General features: G+C 45.8%; 2 protein-coding genes across 19 annotated transcripts in view; one reads left to right on the top strand and one right to left on the bottom strand.

Moving 5' to 3' along the window:
* The window catches only part of E2F6 (E2F transcription factor 6), a 40187-nt gene extending 29059 nt beyond the window's left edge, over positions 1-11128 (bottom strand). For 2 of the 6 annotated variants that reach the window (XR_010835645.1, XR_010835646.1), the window contains exons 1-2: positions 10526-11126; positions 1683-1737 (exon numbers count right to left, since the gene is read on the bottom strand). Coding sequence is in view for 3 of the 6 variants with exons in the window: in XM_067008144.1 (XP_066864245.1) it covers positions 1683-1737; positions 10526-10633 (163 nt within the window). In the remaining 3 variants the exon portion in view is untranslated. Of the gene's footprint in view, positions 1-1682; positions 1738-10525 lie in introns of all 6 variants that reach the window. The other 4 variants (XM_067008144.1, XM_067008145.1, XR_010835644.1 and 1 more) reach the window with 3 other exon arrangements.
* The window catches only part of GREB1 (growth regulating estrogen receptor binding 1), a 150797-nt gene continuing 134759 nt past the window's right edge, over positions 4855-20892 (top strand). For 11 of the 13 annotated variants that reach the window (XR_010835639.1, XR_010835640.1, XR_010835641.1 and 8 more), the window contains exon 1: positions 4855-11126. The gene's annotated coding sequence lies outside the window, so the exon portion shown is untranslated. The remainder of the gene's footprint in view (positions 11127-20892) is intronic. The other 2 variants (XM_067008097.1, XM_067008096.1) reach the window with 2 other exon arrangements.

The following is a 20892-nucleotide window of genomic DNA, read 5'->3' as shown; positions in this document are numbered from 1 at the left end:
CGGATTCAATCAACCAGACCATTTCGTACTGCAGTCTTTACTACTGAAAAATACCCTCATCTAAGTGGACCTGCAGAGTTCAAACCCTGTTATTCAAGGGTCAACTGTAATGATACTAAATTACTAACAAGACATGGTCTTATAAGTTCAGGGTAAGTATATTCCTATCGTGCCAGTCATTTTATAAAGAACAGATATTAATTGAACTCCTGTAACCTGACAGTTGCTGAAGGGATATAAACATGATTAAAATGGTCTCCAAACAAAGGCGTTCCATGTCCCACAGTCTAGCAGGAACTCTACCCCAAACCCCGAGATGAGTGTGTCAGAGGGATTCAAAGTTACATAAGACGAAATAAAACCGTAACTGGAGTGGGGAACAGGGGAGGGCTCCTAACGGGCATGTGCTGGGAACAGAGCACAGAAAGATGGACAGGAAGGTGGAGGGCGACGGAGGTGAGTGAGGCAGAGGAAACAGCAGAGCCCCGTGGGAGAACACGGCGTCTGTAGGGAATCCACAGCTGTACAGCGTTTGCGATGGGGGGAGGGTGCAGAGTACTGGGAGATGGGGCTGCAAAGTGGAGCGGGAAATGGCCATCAAGGGCCTTGTGCATCTGTCTGTCCGTTCTCTGCCTTGTTTCTTAATAGAATTTAGTAGAAATAAATAAATGAGGAGTCAGGGTTTTCTCCATAGGTAACAGAGCATCACTGCAGAAGTTTAGGTTGAGTGACACCATCACGGGCAGTAGAACGTAAGAGGCGAGGGGGTGGAAGAGCCTGGAGCCGATGGCCGCCTTAGATGGCGAGGCCACTGCTTCCTGCCCGAGAAGCAGCAGCCTGACCCGTGGGCAAGCCTGTGGGCTCAGGTCTGAGCACGGGGTTGAATCCTGACTGAGGAAGTGACTTATTCTCTGGGCACCAGTTTACTCATCTATCAAATGGGGATAACGACCCAAACCTGAATTTTGAAAGGTTGTTGTGATAATCCATGCAAAGAGCTTAATACAGGCCAGGCACTGTACAAGCTCGATAAACGTGAGACACGAGTGTAAGCTGCTGGTATGCGACAAAGGAAACGCTTCTGGAGTAAAACTGGCCAAACCTGGGGGCCAGATACGGGTGGGACTGTGGCAGGGCCGGGGAGAAATGAAGGTTGAGGTTACGGTTCCTCGTGGGCACCTAGGCACCACCTACCAACCGAGATTAGCACCAAATTAAGAAGAAACGGGGGTGGGGCCCTGTGTCGTAACAATTTTCAGAAAGACAGGGAGCTACCTGACCGACTCTGCACACTGATCCACGGCAGAAGCAGACGGGAAGGGTACAGGGAATCAAGGGGAACCAGGAGGGCCAGAGAGCGTCCCCACGCTTGCTGCCAAACTGCCTTCAGTTCTGCTCGCGGCGACAACTGCTCTCACAGAACTCTGGGAAAACACCCCGACAGAGACCGTTCTGTTTTAAAAATGGCATTTCCAAAGCAACGGAGAATAAACTGGCATTTGTGCACATTAACAGCCCACAACCTCAGGAGTTTTGCTGAAATTCCAAGCTTTACATTTCAGTGTACAAATAGTGCATTTTAAGTTACTCATCAACTAGTGTACATTTAAAATAAATCACTTAAATCATATGAAGTTCAAACTATAAAACCTAAAACCGTTTCAGGAATCGAATCAACTTACTTCTCATGGACACATATTGTACATTATCTTCTAAATTAATCCTTATTTTTGATGGCTGGAAAAAAGAAGATACAGAAATTTAAACTTAGTAATTTAAATACAAGCAAGTGAATAGCAAAAAAGAAAAGCAGAATTGTTAATAACTATTGCCCATCTCTTCTTGATAGCGGCACCGTGGTTAAGCTTCTTTACAGGAACTAACGTGCATGCATAAGGGGCCTTGTTTACAGACTAAAGGGGCCAAAAAGGGTAAAAAAAAAATGCAGAAACAAGGCAAATGAACAACATTTTTCTGGATAATATAAAAGTTTGTCTTTTTTTTTCACCCTGGGGTAATAATTTTGGTGTGAGAAAACCAGTCTTCCTTCTAAACTATATCTACTCTAACTGTAATCACATCTGACAATGTTCATCGACTTGACTTTCTGAAACCGCATAGGCCTCCATAACTATGGAAGTAGTAGTTAAAGAGAGGGTGGGGCGGGGCGGGGCGTGTGTGCGTGTGTGTGTGTGTGTGTGTGTGTGTGTGTGTGTGTGTGTGTGTGTGTGTGTGTGAGAGAGAGAGACAGACAGAGAGAGAGAGAGAGAGAGAGAGAAAGGAATGGTGCGGGGGGGGGGGGAAATATGAGACTTTATTACTAAATAGACATTCACCTATCAACTGTATCAGATACTGAGGATAAAAAGCAATACAGAGAGGATCAGGAGACTGTCCCTGACTCTGGAAAGCGCAGTAGAGATCTAAGAGACGTCCACACTGACAAATGCTCACTCCTTGCTAATTAAGTGAGAGTGGCTCCAAGAAAAGTGCCCACCAACTTTCACAGGCAGCCATGCATTCCCATGATAATTAACGTAAAAACAGCATTTCTAATCATGGAAAACAATGCATGCTATATAACTAGAGACTTTGGTATTAAGATTCATAAAAAAATTATTTTAAATTCCTGAGATGACCAGGAAATTAGCAGTAGATCCAGTATCAATGCTCACCATTTTACTAGCTATTTGGAGGCTATGAAAGTTTATATAAACTTGTAGTAATGTTTGCAATATATTTTAAAATTGTTTTTGCAAAAAAAATAAATAAAACCTAAGCTAAGGCTAATAAAGAGAAATCCATATTGGCCTCTTGCTTAGAACAAAGTACGTATAATGATGCCATGTGTCTCCAGACAAGCCGTGAGCAGGTTTAGCTCCTGTGTAAGTGAAAAAAACTGGCCCCCAAATGGGCTGTAGCAAAACCGGGATAAGTGAATTTCATAAGGTGCTCTAAGAAGGGAAACAACAGTGCTCAGGATGCACCCTGCGAGGGAAATCACAAGGCTCCAGGCAAGTGGACCCCTAGCTGAGCCTTGGAAGACAAGCCAGAATTTGCCAGAACCTGTGGGAGGCTGAGGAGGGAGGAAAAAGACAGAATTCCTGGGGCAGGAAGTGAAATGAACAAAGGTATGGAAATGTAAATCATGGGGCACCTTTTGAGAAGCCGCCTGCCTGGGTGGCCAGTGCAAAACCAACTTGATACTAAGGCTGGTCGGGAATGCTAGCACCAGGCTGGACACAGAGGACCGTGAAAGTCATGCTACAGAGTTTGGACTTTCTGCTGTAACCAGTGCTGAATCACCACAGATTTCTGAACAAGATACGACGTCATCCAGCTCATGGTTTAGAAATCTAAGTGTGGCGGCAATGCGGCCAAAAGACTGAAGGTGCAGAAGCCTGAAGGTGAGGTGAGCAGCTAAGCAGCTCTTTGCTGGTAGCGCTACCATCCTCAGCACAATGACTCCCTTTCCGTCTATGACGAGGTGAGAGCTACGTGAGCAAGCTAACTCGATACGCAGTAATTCCCCTGAAACGGAATTCCACTGTAACATTAACTTAGCTGTTACACGCAAACCTGCCAGGTGCAAAACCAGTTGGGAGAGCCCGTCTTGGGGCATGGCCTCTGCCCCGCTAGCTCTCAGCACAGTGCTAACAGTGACTTGGGAAGACAGCATCCAACAGTGCCACACTGGAGGGCAGTCCTATTCAAGGCAAACATCAGACCAACAGGTCCAACTGTCACTGCTATTTTTACTTTCAACCCTTCTGCTAAAACAGTATGAGATGGAGTTGAACTACTGATGCAAGATTCTTAAGTGAAAAAAAATCCATCCTCATCACACTAATTTGAAACACACATCAACAAATATCCTAAGTTGTTGTAAATATTATGGTCTGTCTATGAGTCTTCTATTCAGTCCACGATCTGTTACTCACGTATCTGCAGCGTGCGGCTTCAATTACTATAACGTCCGAATAAATCCTGAGCGCGCACACAGACAGGGTTAACAGAGCAGCATTCACAGGTGACTTGCTGCAAACAGACTTCTGTTCTTAGCTTAGAGCAGCAGGGCGAGTCCTGCACACGGTACTTAACGGTTTCCAAACAGGCTGGCTCCCTATCTGCTCTCTACACATTCTACAAGGGCACCTTTCCGGCTCTATACCCCCTCCCTCTGGTCTCCTTATCTAGACTGCTGCTATTCACAGCTTGGCACAGGGATAATACCTCAGTGAGTAACATGAGAAAGTATGACTTCCTTTCCCCTGCATTCTTTGCTCTAAACCACATATTGGCTCTATAGAGATCTGTGGGAAAACAGACACTAACAGCACCCATTCATTTTTTTTCCCCTTTGAATATAAAAGCACTATCTCTTTACTTTGGAGGAATCACAATAGCATCACGGCCCCTCAGGGGCAGACATCCCAAATAAAGATTGTATAAATCCTACAGACCTAGAATTCTGGAGATTTCCAAAGTGCCCATAGTGACGACACATTCATCTCATTTATACTCAAAATAGTTCTTGGCTTAAGATCGGGTTCAGGACTACCAGAACTTCCTAGATGCTGGGAGACCCCCACCCTTAACCGTGACACAGTGCAGGGATATAACTCTACCACCCACTTTCCAAGCTCTCGTGAAGATTAAATGGCAGATTTTGTAAACTGTAAAAAGCCTATGAAAGCATAAGGGACTACTGTTATTGTTTTCCTTTTTGAACCAGAACAGTGCCTGGCACATTCCGGCACTTGGTAACTATTTGTTAAACTCATGAACGGAGGAGTGAAATAGGACCTTGTCTGGGTGACTTCAACTGACAAACAACAACGAGTATTTACAGACACAGGGATGCAGGGTGAAGACTCCCGCTTTGGCACACCATCAATAAGGACCACTGCGAGACTATGAAGCCTCAGGTTCTGTTTTCTAATACAAATTTATCACCTGGAGAGACTCAATCTGACACTCCCGGCAAGCCTTCCCAGCAGCCACACCCAACAGGTGAGCTAGGAGCTTTTCTGGGAGGAAACGGGACTAGATCGGAGTTCTTTTTAAATGGCTTTAAAATCAGAATACAGGTTTTCTCACACAAAAGTTAGTGAGCTATTAAAAAAAAAGAAGTAAATGAAATGCCACCGCTGCACTTGATCCCTCGGAGCAGAGCAGGGCACCCTGCCCCGGAGGAGAATGATGAGGCTCGACACCCCTGCAGGGACGAGGACACTGCAGAGGAGGGGAGCAGGGGCCCTGGTCAAGGTGAGGTGCGGCCAAGGCCCTTCCCAACAGGAGACTGATCGTGTGGGCACCTTTCAGGGATACCCATTTTCCGTTTATTTTGAAACAATCTCAGCCTTCAGAAAAGGTACAGAAACAGTACCAAGAGTTGCCATATACCCTTCACCCAAATCCTTCAAATGCTAACGTTTTACTACATTCGCTTTATCTTTTTTTTCTATACACACACATAATTTATTTTTTCGGAATCATCTGAGGGTAAATTGCAGACCCCTAAATAATTCAGTGTGTATCTCAAGGACATTCTCTCAGACAACCAGAGTATAACCACCAAGAAGTCTGTTCAAGACTAAGCGGTCTTGAAAAAGTCTGTCAGCAGAGATCTGGACTTTGCCAGTAAGGGTTCAAAAGGAAGGGGAACTTGCTGGAAACTTCAACAAGGGGGATCCCCGTTATGCTAAGGCAGAGCACGTAGCGACACCGTCAACTGCAGATCCATGGAAAGCAGATGGTAATGAACCGGGTAACCTCACCTAACCGAGGAGATTCCCGATTCCCACACAGTGTTAACAGGGATTGGGGGGGGGGGGGACAGAGAGAGACAGAGAGGGGAAAGGACTGTTCAAAGAAAAAGAAGCTACGAGTTGGTAGCTTTAAAAAATTCTCAGCCTCTCAAGAAGCTAAAAATTAAGAGAAGACTTCTGAGAAAGACCAAATCAAAGGCACCGCCAGAAAATCCGAATCTAAAAGGGAAGGCGAGAGTGAACAATTCCTGGTGAAGTGCTCAGAGATCAAAGGTGGTATTTCAGAGTGCCGTTCAGTCACACACAAGGCCCTTGAAGGAGACTAAGGATGAACCTCACAGATCCTCTCAACCTAAGGACAGGGCCCCTAGGAAGCTGCAGGGCACTGTCCCTCGGCCACCCCAGCAGGAGCCCAAGGTACAGAAGAGTTTTTATCTCAAAGAAATCTGTGGGTGGAGCACTGGTCTGCTGAGTGAACCACAAGGTTCGCAGGACACCCACATAGTTTCTGAGAGAATCACATCGGCAAAATCACTGCCCGCTTGGTCTAAAAGGGATAAAGACAGCTCCAAGTGAAAAGAGGCCACTGGACACCCCCAAATTATGCTGATAGGAAGCAGGGTGAAAAAAGTACTCAGCTACAAACGCTGAAGAGATATGACCTTTCATGAAAAAGAAAGACAGGCCCACATGGTGGAACCAAGAGCCCAGAGGGAGAGGTGGCAACATGGAGAACTGTTCCCAGACCTTGAGACCTAATCAAAAAGCTTCCCACATTTACCAGGGGCCATTTCAGAACGGCTCCAGACCAGATGCTCCTCTGTGACCCCTCTTTTCCTCCTTTACGGACAGGACTGTCTACAGCAGTTATCCCATGTCTGTCCCACCAGTGTACGATGTATGCTGGGGGTGTCGGGGGGGGGCAGGGCTCAGATAACTTGTCTTTTTAGTTTCACAGGCCTAAAGATCTGGAGGAACTGTACCTGAGGAGCCGTACTTAAAGAACTACACCCAAGGGCTTCCCTGGCGGCGCAGTGGTTAAGAATCCACCTGCCAATGCAGGGGACACGGGTTCGAGCCCTGGTCCGGGAAAATCCCACATTACCGCAGGGCGACTGGGCCCGTGAGCCACAATTACTGAGCCTGCACGCCTGGAGCCTGTGCTCCGCTACAAGAGAGGCCGCGACAGTGAGAGGCCCGTGCGCTGCGATGAAGAGTGGCCCCCGCTCGCCGCAACTAGAGAGAGCCCTTGCAGAGAAACGAAGACCCAACACAGCCAAAAATAAATAAATAAATAAAAATTAAAAAAAAAAGAAAAAAAAGAAAAAGAACTACACCCAAGGAGACTGAATTCTTACCTTATTCTGTGAGTACAAAATCTGTTACTTTGAGGCTCACACTGTCCCAGATTAGGCCAATGGGAGCCTTTTCAAAGTGGTTCCTGCACAGGACACTTATTTTTGAACTTCTCAGCATCTTTAGGATGGCAGTCCTCAGAGGACCGCCCCCTCAAACTTCTATGGCACTGATCTGCCCAGGTGCCAGCAGAGATGCTGCTGCTTTTAGATCTGACAACCCACCACTGTGGAGGCGTGCCAACACTTCTGTTCCTTTAAGGAAGTCTCACTGAGGGGCTACGCTCAGGTATTTCCCCAAGACATACCAAGGGACAGTCCAGTAACAGCCAAACCTCAAGACTGGACATCCTAGGAAACCTTCCCGTTCACTCCTCAAACTGCTTCTCTCTGTCTCACTTGTTCAAGTCCCTTAGCCTGTCTGTATCTTAGCCGGGAAGAGGAAGAGCCCGCAAACTGAAACCACTAAGGCTGCTCTCAGCGCACACAGCTCTCTAGGCACCAGCAGCTCCTGATGGCCAAGGCAGCACGTTCCAAGTTATTTCACTAGCGCTCCAAGTCCCACATCTAAAAACCTACACTTTTCAACTTGTGATCTCAAAGGAGAAAGAAGAGAATAAAAGGTGAGTCTTAGGGACTAAAATCTTAAACACTGCCTCTAAACTGGTTAAAAATTTCTCTACACAGATGCTTCTTTGTACCAATTGCCTGTCTGGGGGAGTAATATCCCTTGAAGAGCTCTCTGGACATATACCTTTTCCCATGGTGACTGCATTCTTGTCACACACTCAAATTTTCCTTGTTTTTCAATGTGCAGACTAAGTTCCATCTTTAATCAGTACCGTGTTCTGCCTTCAGAGAATTCCAGTTTTCAAGCCATCTGCCCAGGGAACATCACTCAACTGTACACGTAACTACTTTGTGCACAGTGTTTAATAACACACAGTTTAAATACTGCCAGTCATCAGCCAATTAAAAAATGCTGAGATAGGTGTTTAAATCAGCATTTTACAGCCAGGAAAACACTCACACATTCAAACATTTACAGAGTACCGATTTCATTCATCCAAAAGCTATTTACCGAATATTTTTGCAAGAAGCACCAAACGTGCCGGGGATGTAACAATGAAATGAACAGAGTCGCCGCGCTCGGGGACCGAAGGGCCGCTCAGGGACAGAGGAGCCGCGCAGGGTAAAGAGAGGAGTAGGCACTGGGCGCTCTGGGAGCACAAAAGGAGCGCTTAACTAAGTCTTAGGAAGTCAGGAAGGCTTCCGACAAGTGTGACCTGTAAATCTAGACCTGATGAACCATGGGAGGTGACAAGGAAAAGTGGGCTTTAAAGGTTTTTTTTAAAGGGGGAGTGCAGATATACAGAGGTCCAAGAGAATAGGGAGATATGGAAAATTTATCAACTATAAGCAGTTCAGGAAAGATAAATCCAGGGGTCTGATCACATAAAGAAGTTCCTCCTCTATCCTGAGAGCACTAGGGAACCATGACAGATTCTTTAAGCCAAATGACGTGACCGGAAATATGTTTTTAAAAGACCATTATGGTTAGTTACTATGTGGAGAATATTCAGAAAAATCAAGGGCAAGATGAGAGGCAGGAAAACTTGTTAAGAAGATTACAATCCAAAAGATAGATGATGGCTAGAAGTGGCAACGATTGGTGATTAATTTTAATTAGATAGGATGGAGGGGATCCGTTTGGAAAAGGCAAGGATGATGCCTAGGATACTAGCTTGGGCAATACGGTGGGTGTGGTACCATTTACTGCAATGGGAGACAGCGAGCTGCTGCTTGCTTAGGCAGAAAGATAATGAATTCCACTTCAGATACGTGAGTCTGAAATCTAAGTAGAAATGTCCAGTAGACAGTTGCAAAGCTCTGAGCCAGATTTATAGATTTGGGAGTCACGACATGGTAACTTAAACTACCAGAGTGAATAAGACTATCTACAACTTCAAGGGATATGTGTATCTTCTGACATTAAATGTAAAAGAAAGTGGTTTCTCCAAAGTAAGAGTTTGGAGCTTTTATCAAATTCTTAAAAGATTAAGACCACCAATACCAAAAGTAACAGAAGTCACGAGAGTGGTGAGTGACGCCCGCATGAAGAAACCGTGGAGAAGGTAGAAGATCTGAATAAGACCGACATGGAAGGACTGGGAAAAGGAAGAGGAGTTTACAGAAGAGGACAGGAGAGGCCAGGTAAGCAGATGGGAGTGCTGAGCGAACGTGCCCAGCGGGCCGTTCAAGGGCGAGGGTCCAACATGAGCGAGCAGTCGATCGTGTGGAAACTACAGAAGGTGCGGAGTGAGACATCTGCTGGACGCTGACTGGCGACCTTGGTTAGAACGTCTCAGAGCTGTGCTTAGGGCAGAGATCCCCCAGCATGCGGTAATGACAGGTGAGCAAGCTGACCCAGGAGTGCTGACAACTTTTTCAGAAAGCTTGGCTGTGAAGGGGAAGAGATAGAGTAGGTGGAAGGGCATACGGCATTTAAGGGAGGGATCTTTCCCAATGGAAATAGATTTAGGGAATTTACCACCTGGAATCAGACACTGCGAGGTTAAACCCAGGCCTGTCTACTCACTAACGACGGGCAAACCACTTAACAGCTCCACGTCTATTCTGGCAACTGCAAAACAAGAAAAATAAACCCTGAGGACTGCTGTGCGGAATTAAATGAGACGATGCTCATCAACTATTTTTGAGCACTGAGTCCTCCTGGCGTCTGGGCAAACGGACCTCAGGAAATGTTTATATACTAAGAATGTGAAGAAACCAGCAGAGAAGTCGAAAATATTGGGAGAATGGAAAACGATGGGTTCATCGAGGGTCCTGAGACTCCAGGAGAATATATCGCACCTAGTCCAGAACAACAGAGGAAACTGACCTCCGGCAGGGAGGCCAACCTCCCACTTTCTCTGTCAACGAGGACCAAAGATAACTTGCTGAATGGGAAGCTGTGGAGTGGGAAGTGTGAGGTGTGGACACGGTTTTAAGTGGCTGCCCTGCGGAGAAGAACACACGAGAGAGAGCTGGCAGAGATCCAGAGTCCCGTGGAGACGGAAAGGCATGACTGTCTCACGCAAAGCTGGGCAGTTTTCTCCAACACTACTCTAGAGCCGACGTAAAAGCCCAGGAGGCTGACAACACATTTGCGAGCAGACGCAAACAAGAAGGCGAGAGCCTAAGCGAACGACCTGTCTGCTTCACTGGACGCGATGGTTAGTGCGAAAGCCAGGGAGACCGAGGAGCAGCCCCGGGCCACCTCGAGGAGCGCACGACCGAGACGACGGCTAGTCCGGCCTCCCCGCGGGCCTGGAACCCCCACCTCCCACCCCGCGCCCCGGCCCCGCCGCTGGGACACACGCCGTCCCCGGGTCTTACCAGCAGGCCCTCCACGTTGATGGGGTCTCGGCAGCGGCGGCGCACCGTCTCCTCCGCCGGGTCCACGAGCAGGCTGGGCAGCTTCCGCGCCGGCCGCTGCTGACTCATGCTGCCCAGCCGGCCGCCTCTCGCCTCGCACCCCGCGAGCTCTCCCGCCTTCTCCCGCTCGGGTCGGGCGCCGCCCCCGGCCCTCCAGGTCCCGGGCGCCAAGCACGAACTGGACTCTTGGCCTGCCCGGAGGCGCCGCCTGGCTAGGCCGGCCCGCGGACGGGCGCGCCGCTGCCCCACGACCCCGGGAGTTGGAACGCGGGCGGGAGGAGAGCAGGGTGACCCACGGCTCTCAAGACGCCAGGCCCGCCATTTTCCCGCATGCGCAGTGCGCCGCCCCCAGTGCGCATGCCCGGCGCGGCCGGAGCGCTCCCAAACACAGACCCGCTCGCGAAGGCCGGAGCCCGGGAAATCCCGGAGAGCGGAGTCCACGGACAGGATGGCGAAGGAAAAGGAAGACGTGGAGCAGGCATTCGAGACGAAGGGAACGGGGCGAGAGGAAAGAGGCCGCCGGGACAACGCAGTGGTCGCCTCGGAATTCTCGACACTAAAGGTACTAATAACTGAAAGTTCTGAGCTCGCAGGGATGTTAATTTACCCTCGAGCTCCCTCCACACGTCTCAGGCACTTGCCCAGCGTAGATGCTTAGTAAATGTTGGTAACCAAACCGTCGTGGAATTGTTTACTTACATGCGTCTTTCCTCCTTTCCCTTTTCTTCCTTCTTTTCGTTTGAGGAATAAACTATTGATTCCCTAGGTGTGAGAAATCGTGGTGCGCATAGGAGATACTCGTTTGAATTTGGCACAATCTCAGATTCCGGTGGCGGGGACAGATAAGTAAAGGAACATTTAAAGCTGGAGCCACTTTGCTGTACAGCAGTAATTAACACAACATCGTAAATCAACTAAACTTAAGTTAAAAAAAGGAAAGAAAGGAGAGTGTTTCAATAACAAAGGTTACGTGTGCCAACAATCCACCAAGCAGGTAATAAAAGGGGGAGTTTAAATGCCAAATAAATAAAATAAAATAAGATAAAGTAAAATAAAATAAAAAATAAAGCTGGAGCCAGACAGTGTGTTTTCAGATCCTGGCTCCCCCTACTTACAAGACCTGAAGCAAGCTGCTTAATCGCTCCGTGCCTCAGTTTCCTCATCTGTTAAATGGGACTAATGGCTACTTACCTCATAAGATTGTTGTGAGGATTAAATGAATTAATGAACGTAGCCTACTTAGAACTGGGAATAGTGCGTGTTTGATATAAAAAGGCAATACCATGTGATAAGTGCAGGGTGGAGGGCAGCTACTGAGCTGTAGACCAAGAGCTTCTACCCAGCATAAGGTGGAAGGTGGGTTCCCACTAGACTAGAAGTTTCTTGAGGTCAGAGGCATTCTTTAATCTGTGATCTCCAGCATCTAGCACAGTTCCTGACAAATAGAAAGTGCCCCGTAAGTGTTTGCTAAACGAATGACTTGAAATAAAGGATAATCTAGGAGAAGTCTCTAAAAGATTGGATTCTGTTGCAGAATGGAGAATTTCCCAGAGTGGTTAAGTGACACCTTTACCAACCACAGTCCCCTGAGAAGGCAAGCTCTGGAGACCAGAAATGGCTGGGTTTTTTTTAAAGACATAACCCAGCATTTGAGGTCTGTTTAACATTCTGCTAAATGTTCTGTACACATTTTCTTATGTAAATCTTATATCAAAACTGAAAGATAGGTATTTTTCTGCCCAATTTACAGATCAGGACAATAAATATTAGCAAGATTTACAAAAATTACCCGAGGTCCTGGCTAGGCAGTGACTGAGGCAGGATTTGAGCTCCTAGCTGATTGATTTAGTATGTGGATCCTTGGGAAGATTCTTGAAGGGTGACTAGATTTTCTAGAGCCAGAGGTGGGGTTGGGGGAGTGAAGGTGGGTAAGTCCGGGGGCAGGGGTGGTGTTGGCGGGCGCTGCAGGCTGAAGCCCGAGCATGAGCACAGCTATAGAGAGTCAGGCCCGTGACCCTCCAGACACTTACATTACCTGTGACTTGGCTTTACCCTGAGACTTAGTCATTTGCACAATTTTTGAGCCTGTGCCTGGCAGGGGTATGTGCTGAGGAGAGAACTAAGTCTGAGGGGCCCTTACCTTGTGCTCCAGTGGCCCCCACGTAACCAGAATGCATAAGTACTAACTTAGAATGTGTATAACATGCTATGGAAGCACAGAGAAGGAAGAAAAAAAAAATAACTGGACTTGGTGGAAATCACAGGTGCTTTTTCACACATCTTCCTGTGAGGTAGATATTTCTAGAATACTTTACAGAGGAGGATACAGAGGCTTAGAGAAGTTAAGTGACTTGCTCAGGGCCACCTCCTCAGGGGGCTCAAATGCAGGACTGCAGCCACCACATCCTTAGCTTGGTCCATCAAGTCCTACTGCGGTGTACAGACACAGTTCCCAGCACAGAAATTCTAGTATTTCCATTTCCAGTCCTGTTCTTGTGTGTTTTCCTTGGGGCAAAATGGTGCTAGGGCAAAATAGGGTGTGGGCTTTGAGACTTTAAAATTAGGGCTGAGATATAGGCCCAGGTGCTCTGGAGGAATGCTGACAGGCCTTATTTGTCAAGGGCTATTTTACCTTCCTCCTACGGTAAAATTTCTTCCCCAGAAATCTGTGAGGAAATGGTCACGTCCGATAGCAAGGAACTGAATTTTCATTTATTTTAATTTAACTTGAATTTTAATAGCCAGGTAACTAGTGGCTACCATACTGGATAGCACGGGTGAAGATACAAAAATGTGGTATCACCTAGTCTGGTGAGACTCTCCGTGTGGTCTGTGGACCTCAGCATTGCCATCACCAGCGAGCTTGTTAGGAATGCAGACTTTCTGGGTCTACCCCAAACCCTGCAGAATCAGAAACTCCGAGGATGTGGGCGTACTCTGCCAGGCACTGGTCTAGCCCAACCCCTTCTTTTCCAGGTGAGGAGACTGAGCCTCATCCCCTCTCCAAGGGATGATAAAACCAGCGAAGTTGAAGCCAAGTTAACTTTCCTAATGCAGTGTTTTGGGATTGAGGGTTTGGAGCAAATCCAATGGTCGCCACTCTAACCTATTTGCTAGGTGTTACAGCTTTCTGCATAGACCTCTCACGCCGGCATAGGCATTCCCGGATCTTCAACGACAGGAGAGGTCAAATGGGAGGCCAGGAGAATGGTTAGGAGGCTGTCAGTCACCGGAAGGACAGCTGATGATGGCCAGAACTGGGCAGTGCCAGTGAAAGTGGAGAGCAAAGGACAGAGTCAAGAGCTAGAAGATAGATGTGGAAGGAACAGAGCTTGGGGGTTGATGAAGTTTAAGGGAAGACTTGGACCCGAGGTGGCGCTTTGGGTACTTGAAGTCCAGGCACAGGTGAGAGTTGACAAGGGCAGGAGTAAGGGCAAGAGGGGGCCGGGCCAGAGGGCAGAGCAAGAGGGCAGCCAGTGTGAAAGGGTTGGCAGATGCTGTCACATTGTTTACAATAAGCAGTTTTGCTTTTGTTTTTAAACTAAGCAACAACAAAGGTAATTAAGAGGGAGCAGCTAGGGAAATAGAATGTGAATCTAGGCAATGGGTGCCTTACAGGTTAAAAGAAGGGATGTTTTCTGTCTTTCTTCCCTTCCTTCCTTCCTCCCTCCCTCCCTTCCTCCCTCCCTTCCTTCCTTCTTCCTCCCTCCCTCCCTTCATTTCTTCTCTTTTCTCTTTTATTCTTTCTTTCCTACTTTGTTTCCTTCCTCTCCACCCCCCCTTTTACTTTTTTAAGATAGCAGAGACCTAAGTTTTTTAATGTTGAAGAGAAGGAGCTAGTAGAAAGGGAAAGCTTGAAGATGCAACAGAGAAAGGGGATACCCCTGAGAATGCTGCCAGGGGTTCGATACAGAGCTCCAGGGGAGGAGGAAATTGGAAACAGCAGGAGGGCTCCACCTCCACGGTGACAGCAGGAAAGTGGAAGGACAAAGGCAGACACCCTTCTGAGGTATTTTTAGCAGGAGGTTGAAGGAGTTCACGCTCTGTTGAAGGCAAGGTCATCTGCTGAGAGCCAGGGGAGATGGCAGAAGTGGAGATTTGGTAGACACACCAGGCACTCCGTAAATACGACCCAGCGATTCCACTCCTGGGTATATATCTGAAACAAATGACAACACTAATTCAAAAAGGTACACGCACCCCAATGTTCAGAGCAGTTTTATTTACAATTGCTAAGGTATGGAAGCAACCTAAGTGTCCATCAACAGATGAATAGATACAGAAGATGCCGTGGATATGTACATCTATATATATACGCACACACACATGCACAATGGAATACTACTCAGCCATAAAAATAATGAAATACTGCCGTTTGCAGCAACATAGATGGGCCTCGAGACTATCGTACTAAGTGAAGTAAGTCAGAAAGAGAAAGACAAATATACTGTATGATGTCGGTTATATGTGGAATCTAAAAAATACAGCAAAGTAGTGAATACAACAGACAAGAAGCAGACTCAGATACGGAGGACAAACTAGTGGCTACCAGTGGGGAGAGGGGAGGGGCAGTATAGGGGTAGAGGAGTGAAAAAAGGGTTATTTGGGGACGATAGGAAATCACGTGTGTGAAACTTTTGAAAACTGTCAAGCACTATAGAATTTAAACAGTCTTCATTAATAATAATAATAAAAAGATGGTTTCTAGCAGAGCTGCAGTCCAAATTCTGGTCTTTTACTTTCTAGGTCAGTACCCTTTTTAGGAAGGTGACGAGGTGCAAAAGGACAAACACTTAGCGGGAAAGGAGTGTCGTAGAGATGGAAGGATGCGGAAAGAGGAGAGGTGGCATATGGAGGAAGGAACAGACAGACCTGGTCTGGAGCGAGTCCTGCATCCACCCTTATTAGCCTCACTGGCAAGCGTCTTAACCCTTAGGATCCTCAGTTTCTCTGTTTGTAAACTGGGGGTAAACATACCTGCAATTCTGCTGTATTAGAGACAATGGACGTCAAGTCCCTGGTGCACTGAATCCATCTTCAGGGGTAACACAAACTTCCTAGCTTCACAGGGGCTGTTTCTAACCAAGTCTCAAAGCTCCCCACCCCAGTGACTAAGAATGGTTCTTAAAATGACATCAAATGGAACAAAGAGCCGGGCGGCTGACTCTTTGTTCTGAGGTTTTGTTCAGAACTTGACAAGCTTTCCAGAGAGCTCCCAAGAAGATGCTCAGCCACCAAAGTTGTCATTGGTCCAGATGCACGGATTCAGTTCTCTTCACTTAGCAACAGTATTTGCCTCCTGCTTCAGAAAAGGAAACAAAAAAGTAAGCCTGCAGTTAAATACACCCACAAGGGCAAATCCCCATGAAAGCCTGTCAAAAAAGAGCTGTGGGAAAGATGAGCTATTGCTGTACGCCTGGGTGAACGCCAATGAGAAAGCCACAAAGGGGAGGGAGGATGTGCACGGGGCCTTGTCAGTTCCAGCCCCCCCGAGGGTTTCAGCCTTTCCCTCCTCCTGATTCCCACCGCTCCGCGGCTGCCCTCCTTGTCATTGTTCCTGGACTATTTTAACTGCTTCCTAATTCATTCGCCTGTCCTGCCATTTACAAGGGACTCTATACTATCACTGTCAAATTAAACAACTGCCTTTTGGGGGGTGGCTGTTGACCTTTCATTGCAGGAGAAATCTTTCTAAAGCGTGGGTCTGATCTCATCGCTCCTCTGCTTAAAAGCCGTCAGTGTACTTTGTCTGTATTATGCTCGCCGTTAGTAGTTTCCCCTGGGCACTGGTCACTTGCCTGCCTGGCTGTCTCCCGCATCACACTTTTGGAGGGAGGGCAGGGGCTGGGTCCTGGGCACTCAGGGGCCCCTACCACCTTACCAGAGCTATTGGATGCATCACTTTCTCTCAGTCACATTAATCTTCATTCAATTCCTCAAAAGCTTTCCCTCACTGCTGAGTCTTCGCACATCTTGTTTTCTTTGCTAGCACGTTAACCCTTTGACGCCTCCCCTAGCAAATGCCTCATCCTTATTTTGCACATTCCCCCCCCACCAGAAAGGCTTCTCTGAACCCCCAGACGAGGCTAGCGCCCCAGCCTCCTTCCCACGTGTTGTCTGATGAGCCCCACAGCCTGGACTGACGCCCCCAGTAACCTTTCACCATCCATAGACACATTACATTATAAATAAATAGCATTTGGAAAAAAATAAAACTTCACGATGTTGACTTCAAAATGTAAATTCTAAAGCAAAACATGACAACCCACATTATAGAGGTAATAGTTTGTCTTAAATCTCTGAAGCACACCTTACGCTGGATTTTGTTTTAATTCAGCATTATCAGATTATTGATAAGTTTTTGCAACTTTTGTTTTTCCTCCGACTGAATTTTATGGTGAATGATACTAATGTTCTTAGTATTTCTTAAATATTGTAGGTTTACGTTAGTTTCATTTTGGGAAAAGAAAATCCATTTTATTATTTGTGTTATTGTGTTATTAATTGTGCTATTATAAAATCCATTTGCATTAATTGTGTGGAAAGAAGACTTACAATCAGCAAACTTGAAACCTTTTGTTTTCTTTGTTAGGTAGTTTACACATCATTTTTATAATGAAAAAGATAAATTATGATACCTTCCCTTAAAAGAAAAGAAAGTTGCCAAATATTGGAGGATAACCATGTTCGTTTCAGACTTCTGATACCAACAGTGCAAAAATATCATTAGACCTGTGAGAAATTTTGGACAATGAAACTTAAGCAAGAAAACAGTTTTTTGAAGAGGCTCATTTATATGGCTCAAAATTCAAAAGGTACCAGAGTAGACAGTGAAAAATGTCCCTCCCACGCCTGTCTCTCAGCAGTGAAGTCTAAAGTCCTCTCTTTGAAGCTCACATTTCACTGGTTTTGTATGGATTCTTGCAGAGATATTTTATGCACAAATAGTACTCTATGTTATTTCCCCAAGCCTTGTTTGCACACTAATAATCATACTATTTCTCGATTTTTTTTTAACCTAGCAAAATATCTTGCAGATTGTTCCCTAACAGCGCAATAAAAGTTCTTCTCACTCTTTTTTATGTCTACACAGTATTACATTGTGTGTATGTACCATAAATCACCCATGCCCTCTCCAAGTCTGGACACTTGGGTTATTTCCAATAGTTTGCAACCATAAACAACACCAAACATAGAACAATCTCATTCAGCCTACCTTTCACCGAGGTAGGTGTATATTTAAAAAATAAGTGGCTAGCAGTGAATTACGAGGCCAGAGGTGACTTTAATATTGTCAAATTATCCTTTAAAGAAGTTGAATCAATTTACCTCCCCTTTAGCAAGGTGGGGAAAATATGATAAATCAATTTTCACTTGGCCTTTAAAGTTGAACTGCTACATTTTATTCCACTTGAATTCTATACAAGCACAATTTAGTTTGTTTGCTGATGTGTTACTGATTGTTAAATGTGTCCTACTTAAATGTTCACCTCTCACGCACCACCCCCAGGAAATACATCAGATGCACCAAATTTGTTTTGCCCCTCTCACTCTTTCCTTTGTTTATCTAATATTTGATACCGGACAATACGATGCTTGCAGCCGGGTTACAAGCCGATTTACCGTTTGCTGACGTGTAGCATCTTGGCTCTCCACCAGGTGGCGCAGTTTCACCTTAGGGAGCGCATTGCGTAGGGCCGCTGAATTGGGGGTGGTCAATATTCCCGGTGACATGGAGGTGGAGTGAAGTAGAGTGGAATGCAATTGGAGTGGAGTTTAAGGTTTCAAACGAGGATGTGGCCCATCTAGGCCTCAGATGTGTTAGTGATCCAGGTGAAGTTTAGTTATCTCTGGTCTGAACCACCTGTAGAAACAAGTCCTACAGTTAGGGGTTGATTCGTGTTCCCCGTCCCTGCCTCCTTCCACATTCAGACATTGAAGTTCCAACCCCCAGCACCTCAGAATGTGACCTTATTTGGGGGAGAGGGTCTTTACAGAGGCAATCAAACTAAAATGAGGTCGCTGAGGTGGGCCCTAACCCAATATGACTTGTGTCTTTATATGAAAGGAAATTTTGGACACCGACACACAGAGAGGGAAGAGGATGTGAAGAGACAGGGAGAAGACAGGCATGCAAGTCGAAGAGAAAGGCCTGGGACAGACAGATCCTTCCCTCGCAGCCTTCAGAAGGAACCGACACCCCCCCCCCACCACGCCTTGATCTGGGGCTTCTAGCCTCCAAACTATGGATGACACATTTCTGTCGCTTAAGCCCGCCAGCCTGTGGTGCTTTGTTATGGCAATTTGAGCAAACCAATATACCTACCCACTCACGTTCTGCGAGAATTTAAGTAAGCTGGGTTTAAGCACTTACCAGGCTAGAGAAACATTTCCTCCACACAAAGTGATAGCTAATAACAGAAACTGGGTTATAGTTTAGAGATATTTATTATAAGTGAATAAACTTGAAGTACCCTTCAGCCATTCCGAAACTGTCTTCACATAGAAACAAGCGGTGCGCTGACAACAAATGACTCTACACTGCTCGACACGCACAGATGGGGGCTTTTAAAGGCTTGAGCCCATTCCACTCTACCGCATCTTAACTGGGCGCTGGGATGGATGTGAAAAGAGGAAGCTGTTTTGCTCAGGCACAAAGGAAGGAGATGGCGTATCTACTGGTATGTGTGACGAAATAAACAAATATGAAAATGAAAGTGTGTGAGAGGATGAGTTTGTGTCTCGGTGCAGTCATGTGAGAATGTGTGTATGTTAGAAAGAAAAAGGTATGGGAAGAGTTGGATTTGCAAGAAACAGAAATATGGATGTAAGCAGAATGTATATACCAAGGGGAGAAATATTTGTGTGACAAGGTGTGTGTGTGTGTGTGAGAGGGAGGGAGAGAGAGAGACATTCGGTGTTTCTGTCAGTGGAGAGAAACGTGTGAGAAGGAAACGTGTATGTATGTGAAGAAGAGTCACATGTATGTTTGAAGTGTGTGTGCATTTAAGGAGGCAGATATGTATGGAAAGAATAGGTGTGCGCAGTACACGCCTAGACGTGTAAGAGGGGACGTGTGTGTGTGAAAGAGAAGAATGTGTGTGTGTAAGTGTGTGAGGAGAAGTACATGCGTGTGATTCTTTAGGATAATGCTGGTCAAAGAAGCAAATGTGCCCAGAAGCCGTGTCTAATTGCCTTCCTGACCCCATGGCCTCTGCGAACCCTGCTTACTGAATGAACTCAGAGACTGACAGCTCCTTTGTAGGTCTGAGGTTGGCCACCGCAGTGTTTTAGTTCGGTGCCATGTTTGTCAACAACGTTTTAAACTAGCTTGATTCCCCTCATTGAAGAAAATATCTTGAAATTACTTTCTCAAGTTTTGGTTCAAGTTCAGTAAAGACATAAAATGAGTGGGTCAGGTTCAGTTCAAGAAGAAAAAAGCTAATCATTTGTATTTGCGTGCTGGTATGTAAATCAATGAACTAGAAGCAGAGAGATGATTCATCAAGCCGGAAAATAATACACAACTTTTTCACTGAATTTCATTTCTTGTCTTATTAATTCTTAATTGAGAGGAGTCTGTGCATTTCTAAAATTTATTATAGATTAAAAAATGGGATTAAATGGTTTTCCCAAAGTCGCTGTATCAATTAGCTAAGGCATGGGACAGCTTCCTAAGAATTTTTCCCTAGCAGGAACCACATATTCACTTTGATTCTTCTGCTGAATCAAATTATATTTTTGTCTTTATTACAAGTGACTTCCTTTTTAATGTTGGGTTTCAAGGAAAGGAATTACTTTTGGGAATGACTTTCATATAACGGGGTTTAGGCAGGCTAACGATGGCCCACGGGCCAAATCTGTTTAGCTATCCAGTTTTTTTTTTTTAATTTTGGAGGGGGGCTATCCTTCTTTATGGCCCATGAGGTAAGAACGGTTTTCATATTTTAAAAAATATTTATACTTTAATATAAATGGTTATATAAGTACTTTTATAATGGAATAGTGTGGTTTTGCCTCTTGGCTGGTAAGCCTAAAATATTTCTTTTAAACCTTTAAGAAAAAGTTTGCTGACCCTGTTCTGTAGGATTTTATTTGCTTGATAAAGTGCAAGCTGTCAAAATGTAAGGGAAAAAAAAGTAAGTACAGTGATTATTGGTTTAGCAATTGCAGTTAACTAATCTAAACCACAGAACCAACGTATTGGTAAATGTGAATTCAACACAGCTATTCTGTACATGTGTTTACTGGAGTGGTTGAAAAACTGCGTATTCCCTAGAAACACAAATACAGTCCAGAATGTTCACTGCAGTCTTGTTTCTAATCAT

This window comes from Kogia breviceps, chromosome 11, assembly GCF_026419965.1.
Source record: "Kogia breviceps isolate mKogBre1 chromosome 11, mKogBre1 haplotype 1, whole genome shotgun sequence".
In the NCBI taxonomy this organism is placed as follows: domain Eukaryota; kingdom Metazoa; phylum Chordata; class Mammalia; order Artiodactyla; family Physeteridae; genus Kogia; species Kogia breviceps.
The sequence above is the reverse complement of the archived record's forward strand: the minus strand, read 5'-3'. Positions and strand labels throughout refer to the sequence as shown.